At 50.0% G+C, this 8,262-nt stretch overlaps 1 protein-coding gene across 1 annotated transcript in view; it reads left to right on the plus strand.

The window, feature by feature from the left end:
- Nucleotides 1-4,959, plus strand: part of GLUL (glutamate-ammonia ligase) — a 14,037-nt gene extending 9,078 nt beyond the window's left edge. The window contains exons 2-7 of the mRNA XM_009892837.1: nucleotides 600-790; nucleotides 2,031-2,192; nucleotides 2,453-2,599; nucleotides 3,073-3,200; nucleotides 3,374-3,573; nucleotides 4,531-4,959. Coding sequence (XP_009891139.1) covers nucleotides 600-790; nucleotides 2,031-2,192; nucleotides 2,453-2,599; nucleotides 3,073-3,200; nucleotides 3,374-3,573; nucleotides 4,531-4,849 — 1,147 coding nt within the window. The 3' untranslated portion in view covers nucleotides 4,850-4,959. The remainder of the gene's footprint in view (nucleotides 1-599; nucleotides 791-2,030; nucleotides 2,193-2,452; nucleotides 2,600-3,072; nucleotides 3,201-3,373; nucleotides 3,574-4,530) is intronic.
- The last annotated feature ends 3,303 nt before the right edge of the window (nucleotides 4,960-8,262 follow it).

The raw sequence follows: 8,262 nt of genomic DNA on the forward strand, positions 1-8,262 counted from the left end.
CTGTGCTGGGGTCGGCAGGGATGCTGCCGGTCTCGCCGCTTAGGGACCAGAGCCCCTTCAGACCTCCCTGTTACTGCCCGGAGGCTGCTGCCCCTTGGGTGGCTTTGGGGGTCGCTTGCGCTGCCTCCTGCCCCAGGTGAGGCTTGTGTAACATCTGCTGATGCGAGAAGGCAGCTGGGGCTGGCAAACCCTCCTCGCTTGAAGCAAGTTATGTTAAGAAAGCCCCGGCTAAGCTTTCCTCGTGGGTTAGCCTTGCTCCGGAGAGGCGGTGAGCACGGAGGTGAAAAGTTCAGAGGGCTGAGGAGGGCTTTTGAGGGCTGTCGGCTCGGTGGATAAGGCCTAAGTTATTGGCAGCAGTTTGGGTATTAAGGGGGCGCTTTGAAGGCATTGCTTCTGCAGCAGTGCTTTCCAAGCTGCCTGCGTCCATCCGCCTGTGCTGCCGTGTTTTTGGGCCTGCAGAATGGCATGGGACTGCTGGAGGTGGCAGCGAGCCCCATCGCCGAGCTGTCCCATGCTGCTCCCTGGCTGGGAGGTGAAAAATCTGGGAGCGCAGGGAAGGGCTCACCTCACCGCTGGGGTTGGTTTTTATATCCTTGTAGGAACCCCCTCGTCCGGTCTGCAGCCATGGCCACCTCGGCGAGCTCCCACCTGAGCAAAGCCATCAAGCACATGTACATGAAACTGCCGCAGGGGGAGAAGGTCCAAGCCATGTACATCTGGATCGATGGGACAGGGGAGCATCTCCGCTGCAAGACTCGCACGCTGGACCACGAGCCCAAGAGTCTTGAAGGTGAGAGGGCAGGTGCAGGACTCGTGGCCCCTCGCTGGCTAGAAGCAGCCGTGCTTGGCTGTTCCGGAGAAAGGATGCCATTTCTTCCTTTTCGTGGCAGCGGGATGATATTTGGGCAAAGCATTGCTCCCCTCCCCTTTCCAGTTACCTCTTTCCCCAGATATCCTGGGGGGACATTCCCAGCTCTCCAGATACGGAGTTTCTGTGAGAGGCCCGGGGTTGGGAGCCTGTCCCTGGCGCTGCCCCCGCTGCGGAGGGGGCTGTTGGCAGGGGCTTGGTGGCCCATTGACTCTCAAGTACTCATTTTGGCCGGAAGTAGTTTGGCAGAAGAAAGTGGAGGGGAAAGAATGGAGCTATCCGGTGTAATTAAGAGCTTGTGTCCCTCAGAACAAACAGTCCCAGCTTACACAATAATAGCATTAGGATTTTCCCCAGGTTGCCATGGTGCTGGCTGGAGACAGTTATGAAATGAAAATACTGTGTGTGACTGAGCGGAATTACCTTTTTTTTTTTTTCTTTCTTTTTTTTTTTTTTTTTCCCTTTCCCCTTTTTCCTCTAAGGGAGTGGTTGGCACAGCTCCTTTGAAATCTTTGTGCTTCCCATCCTCCCGCTTTCCCCCCCAGGATATGGAGGAGATAACATTGCCCGGGTGGAGTTCACTGCTGCTCCTGCTGTGTTGTGACCTGGAGGGCAGAGCACGGCCGGGAGGGGTGCATGAGGGGGACGAGCTGCCCATACTCTTCCTCCATATGAGACTTCACCTATTTACGTGACTTGCTGTCCCACCTTCCCCAGGTCTTGCAACGTGGATGAGGGTATTTCATGGCTCCTCTCGTTCCTACAGCTTGAAGGTGGCTCGTGCTCTGCCCTCTCCCAGCTTGCCCAGCCACCTCTGTGAGGAGACCGGGTGTTTTTGCTCGTGGTGGTTGTTGCGACATGGGAAGCGTCCTCAGTGCTGCTGCGTTTGCTTGGGCTTGGCCAGCAGCCCAGCTCCTTGTGTTTCCCAGGGTGGCTGGGGAGTTGCACTCCCCTGGTTTTTGCTTGTTTTGGGTTGGTTGTTTTTTTTTTTTTTTTTTGCTTCCCCCATTTGGAACAAAACCAGCTGAGCTTGGATTAAACCTATTGTAGGTCTGTTCTCTATAAGCATCTTCACCTCTAATACTGGAGGGTGGCAGGGAGCCCATCCTCCTGGTGACCGGGGGCCCTGGGTCACTGTGGCTTGTTCCTCTCTCCGCTCCAGATCTCCCTGAGTGGAATTTCGATGGCTCCAGCACCTTCCAGGCTGAAGGCTCCAACAGCGACATGTACCTGCGACCTGCTGCCATGTTTCGGGACCCTTTTCGCAAGGATCCCAATAAACTAGTTCTCTGTGAGGTCTTCAAATACAACCGCCAGTCTGCAGGTGAGTGGACCTTCTCCCTTCTCCTGGTGGAGGTGGTATTTCTGGGAAGGGGAAAGGGAGACCTATCCAAATGCTGTTCATGCCCTTGGCATCTTGCATGACACAAAAATAATCCCTGCCCTGAAAATAAAAGGCAAACAAAGTGGTGATGGAGAAAGGGCTGGTCCTGGGATTCTTCACCATTACTCGAACTGTAAAGAAAGTAGAAATGGGGAATGGCAGTGGAAGTGCTAATAAGCCTCGTGCTGTTTCTGTTTTAGAGACAAATCTCCGACACACCTGCAGGCGGATTATGGATATGGTGTCCAACCAGCACCCCTGGTTTGGCATGGAGCAAGAGTACACTCTTCTGGGGACAGATGGACATCCGTTTGGCTGGCCTTCCAACGGCTTCCCTGGACCCCAAGGTAATCTTTCGGGAGTCTGCGCTGGACCGACTCAGGAGTGTTTGAACTGTTATCCATGTGATGCAGCTTAAGTGCTTCAGGCGAGCTGAAAGATTGGAGGTGTCTCTAGAATTGAAGGTGGACAATAGCAAGAAGGATATTGGCAAAAACTAACCCATGAGATTAAGATCATTACAGAAAGGCTAAGATGGTGATTGGCCTCATCCAAATTTGCTGCTCGGTTTGTTAGTCTGCAGGTGACTTAAACTCATGCCCAGCACGACAGAGCACAAGCCCAGACTCTGAGGGACTCGCTCTCCATCAGTGCTGTACTCTGCTCCTCCTTCCATGAAAAACAGATTTTTGGGGTTTTTTTCCACACATCTCAAGCCTTTGGAGAGTTCTTCCCTGCGTGTGCTCAGTCTTCACTGAATTTAAGCCTCTTTCCTTCTGGAAACTCACGTTCCCCTTGCTGTTCACCTGTGCTGTTGCAGGTCCGTACTACTGCGGTGTAGGGGCAGACAAAGCCTATGGCAGAGACATTGTGGAGGCCCACTACCGAGCGTGCCTTTATGCTGGAGTGAAAATTGGAGGAACCAATGCAGAAGTGATGCCAGCCCAGGTAAATTGTTTTAGGTGCCTCATGGAACAAGCTAGTACAGAAAAATCCCAGGCAGTGGGAGCTTTTGGCTCTGAACCGTGTAGTTTAATCAACGATCGGAGCATTAGGGGGCGGGAAGTGTCTCACTGCGATTGTTTCTGCACCACTGAGCCAGTGACTCCTCCTCCTTGTAGTGGGAGTTCCAGGTGGGACCATGCGAAGGCATTGAGATGGGGGATCACCTCTGGATTGCACGCTTCATCCTCCATCGGGTGTGCGAAGACTTCGGTGTCATTGTGTCCTTTGATCCCAAACCCATCCCTGGGAACTGGAACGGTGCGGGCTGTCACACCAACTTCAGCACCAAGAACATGAGGGAAGACGGAGGTCTCAAGTAAGTTTTTTTTTGAGATGGGCCAGTAGCATCTGTTTGCGAGGCAGCAGGCTGGACTTGGTAGCCGTGAGCTTTCTGCAGAGCTTTTGCCCACATGGGAGACGTCCCTCTGGTGCTTGGCGTTATGTTTTAGCCTTTCTTCTTCTTCTTTTTTTTTAACGTTTTGTATAATTACGTACTCCCATCTTGGTGTTGGGTGGGAAATTCAGCCAGCAGTACTGCTCAGTCAGTGTTGATGGAAGCATGGGTGGCCACGACGCAGCTATTCGTAACAGGCTGTCCAGCTCTTGATCTGCCAATGCTGCAAACAAACAAACAAACTCAGCATCGGCCTTTTTTTGTATATGATGAAGGAGAAAGACCATTTGCAACTGTCTAGACCAGGCTGTGGAAGCTGATGCCACCTTTTCTTAAACAAGATCCTGGAAATGTAAAGCTAGTTCCCTTGTGGGACTGATGCACTGAGTGCAGGCAGGGACCTCGCAGCACTGGGCTGCAGTGGAAGTCTATGAAGGGATTCCTGCCGGCAGCTGTGTTTTCTTGCCTTAAAGTTAGCGATGCCCAGAGATAATGAGCCAAGCCATGACTGTGTGAGCTACCCAAATAGAAACCTTTGTGTTAAGAAATCTCCCCTTTGAGAGCGGGTTCCCCAGGGCAGTGTGTCTGTGGGATTTGGCCATGGGACAGACCAGTGGTGTCCCACACGCAGAAGTCCTGAGGGACCCTTTCAGGCCATGGGGCTACTTTTCCAAGAACCAGCCTGCGTCGGAAGTAGAAGTGGAGAGAAACCCTGTGTTGAGATGATCAGAAAAATGGGCTGTAGGTCATAGGCATCATCATGAAGTGGCTTGGGGATGGTGATGAATCTGCTGTGGTTTGGATGCAACCGTCAAGAGTGGCTCATACCATCCATCAGACACTCACTGTGTCTTCCCCTCTTCCTTGCTCCCTTTGCAGGCACATTGAAGAGGCCATTGAGAAGCTGAGCAAGCGTCACCAGTACCACATCCGTGCCTATGACCCCAAAGGGGGGCTGGACAATGCCAGGCGCCTGACGGGTTTCCACGAGACATCCAACATCCACGAGTTCTCTGCTGGCGTGGCCAACCGCGGCGCCAGCATCCGTATCCCCAGGAATGTGGGCCATGAGAAGAAGGGCTACTTCGAGGACCGCCGGCCCTCCGCCAACTGTGATCCTTATGCTGTGACAGAGGCCCTCGTCCGCACGTGTCTCCTCAACGAAACTGGAGACGAGCCTTTTGAGTACAAGAACTAAGTGGACTGCGCCCACAGACACCGCCTTCCCCCCGCACTTCCTGCACCCCTAAACTTCCCTTCTAGATGTAATCCCAAGGGTACAAGATAACACGTTTTGTGTCTCAGTAACTCTTGTTGTCTTGAGGTGGGGAGGAGGGCAAATTTAGTTTTATCGATGTCTGTTTGTCATTGACTCTTCAGAAGACAAGAGGAGGAGAGGGTGTTAGAGAACTTTTAACCACTGTTTTATTTTTTTGTCTAATTCATGTGTACATCTGATGGGATCCAGTGGCTTCCAGGGACAGACCGCACACACAAAAAGCCAGTAGGTGAGTGGAAAGCTTAAAACTATAGCTGACTTCCCCCCAAGAGTCAAAATTTGGGGTGTTAGCCCCACCACTGGCTCTCTGGAGATGGATGGTTCTCTAAGGTTGGCGCCCTTCTGCAGAGAAGGGAAGACAGGAGCTGTGATGGAGCCCTGCGTGCTCCTGCCTGTATGGTGTGATGGGGAGATCTGCACCCTCTGGCCACTCTGAGGTTTCTGGGAATCTTACAGCATTGAGCACAGCGTAGGAGCATTGAGGAAAACTCCTGGTTCTGTCACTGGAAGTCAACTGGTCTCTGGCTCATAACACAGAGTGAAGTAGTATTTTTCTATTTAAATATAAAAACAACAAAAAAATTATATATGAAAGTGTTCTTTTTTTTTTTAAAAAAAAAAAAAAAGATGACGTTCCAATGACTCACCCGGCTAGAGCAGGCAGAGCTCCTGAGGATGCTGGTGGTGGGCCTCCAGGTGGGATTGAGTGAGCTTGGAAGGCTCAGTGGAGGAGGTTTGGATGAGATTTGTTTCAGCATGGAGTGGAGTTTGCAGGAGGCGGTTCCCAGACCTGGGAAGCCCTCAGAAGCATTTATCACTGTAACTTGAGCAGCCGCGAAACGCTCACGAGTGCGTTAGATCAACAGGAGGAAGATGTTCTGAACTAGGAGTTGACCGGTCAACTTCATTGTGTTCTGGACAAAGCTGTGGGTGTTTTACCTTTCCAGCGGGGCTAGCATGTCACTAAAGCAGGGCTTTTGATAAAGGAAAAAAAAAAAGGTTTAGTTTTTTTTTTTTTTTTTTCAAAATGTTCTTAGTTGGGTTTTGCAGAGACCGTTGATGTCACTGTTGTGTCCTGGCTCTCAGGCTGCCTGCCATCCAGCTGTGATGAGGGCTAGGAGAAGGGAGAGGCCACCCGTCCCTCCCGGCCAGCCCTGGCACCTCCTAGCTCATGCTGGGGGGGGGGTTCAAACATTCTGGGATTTTACACTTGGGTATCTTAGATGGTGCCAGTAATATTCTGTTGCATTTGGACTTCTTCTGAATAGATTTTTTTTTTTATAATAAAAAAAGAAAAAAAGAACAAAACCTTAATTACGACTTCTGCCTCCTTCTTGTGATTCATCCTGGCAACTTCTCTTGTATGTGTGTTGCCTTCACTATTGGAAGGGAATTGGACCCTGATAGTGAGTAGGCTTTGGCTTTTCATTTGTGGGGTGGGGGTCTTACAAGCCCTGTGTGCTCTCCAGAAAATGTTTTGTTTTGTTTTTTTTTTTTGGTGGCTGTTGATTCTCTGGTGGGTCTAGCTGTGATTGAAATGGGGTTCTCTTGGTATAGGACTGGGCTTGTGGGTGTCCATAGGGGGGGTTATGGGGTAAGCACAAGTGTTTGTGCGTCTCCCCAGCGTCCTCCACACAAGTTCTACAGGACTTAGAAATCCCACAGAAAATAAAAGTTCAGCATGCTTCACGGGAAAAAAAGGGGCGTTGTGGAAGAGGACCCTTTCCCACTCTCCCTATGGAGAAAATGCTGCTCATCCACCTGTAGTATAAAATGAGGCGTTTGGAAAACTAAGCAAGTTAGTAAAAATGTGTGACATTGCTTCACAAGTCCTTTTTTTAGCTTTTGGTGCTATTTCCCAGTTCCTTGAGAGGTACCTTCTGCAGGGGTCGATGCTTTAACTGTTCCTATCTTTAAATATGGATTAACCACACACAAACATCCTCCTGGGTTAATGAGGCCGTTCCTGCCATCATCTTTTTATGGACCAAGTGGTCTTTTGCATCTCCCTTCTGGGGAACGTTCAAGGCAGCACCTTCCTCGCGAATGCCCCAAAATTACACTATCTCTCTGTGCCTGGGCTGGGGAATGCCACCGGAGCAGAACCGAAGCAGACACCGTGTCCTCTCTTCTGACCACGGCATGACCATGAGGACTAGCTGGAGCAGGGGTACTGCAACCAGAAGAAAACTATGCTGCTCTGGAGCTCGGAGGTGTTGGGGTTTGCTTATTTGGCTGGAGGGGCTCTACTATTCTTCCTGGCTTCCAAGAACACGTTACAGAGGAAAAAAATGGATTGCACCATTTTACTTTACGGTAAGTAAAATTCTGTGAGGGCATTTGCCCAGAAGGGACAAAACATGGTAATGATTTTGGGGGTTTTGGGATGTTTTTTTTTTTTTCTTTTTGAGCTTCCTGCACCTCTAAGCACTGTGTGTCCCCAAGGTTGGAGCCCTGTCCCTCCAGAGACCCTTTTCTCCTGGGCCACAAAGGAATCGGGAAAAGGGGGCACAGCTTAGTTTTGGCCACTGAGCATCACCAGCAGCCAAGGCAGTAGCCAATGGGCAGCCAGGTTTTGTCCTGGGGTTAAACAGCATCTCCTTGTACCTCACAGAGCCTCATCCATGCAGAGAGGTGGAGTACCATTTGGGTGTCCCTGCAGAGGGTGCCCAGAGGATGCTGTCTCCAGTCTGGCCATCAGGGTGATAACTGGAGCAGGCTCCAATCCTTTGCTTCTCCAGCTGTCTTGAACATAAATTTAGGACAGGAGCTTGATGCTTAATGGTGCCTCTTGTTCTCAGCTGAGAAAGCATTTATCCACTCACTTCACAATTACCCAACTGAAAACAAGGTCGAAACAACAAACGCTGTGCTGCAAAATGGCTTTTCAGATGATTATTAAAAATACAGATGCTAAAAAAATATTATAATGAGTTAGAAGGGAAAATCCTCCCTTTACTTTAGGCACTGTTTTCTGACTCCTCCTTGCTGAGTTTGCTTTGCAGATACCTAAAGATTATGTAGGGTAGAAAGGCCTCCTGTTAAGGCTGTGGAGCTCTTGCAAATTGAGCTCTTGCAAATTCAGAAGCTGAATGTACTGTGTATGTATTTATATAAAACATTATATTAAACTTTTAATGTTAGCCTTTCAGGAGGAAGCAAATCTCTTTTCTCTGTTTATTCATGATGAATGATATAGAAACATTCACTGAATACAGGAAAATGGAAGTATCGGTCCCAAAGGGTTTGCTAGGCACATCGGAGCATCAGGAACCGCTCCGAATGAGGCAGTCAAAAATAGAACCAGCTTTTTGAAGTGCCCGTTGGTTGCA

The sequence above is a fragment of the Charadrius vociferus genome, unplaced genomic scaffold (assembly GCF_000708025.1).
Source record: "Charadrius vociferus isolate BGI_N301 unplaced genomic scaffold, ASM70802v2 scaffold39, whole genome shotgun sequence".
Classification (NCBI taxonomy): Eukaryota; Metazoa; Chordata; class Aves; order Charadriiformes; family Charadriidae; genus Charadrius; species Charadrius vociferus.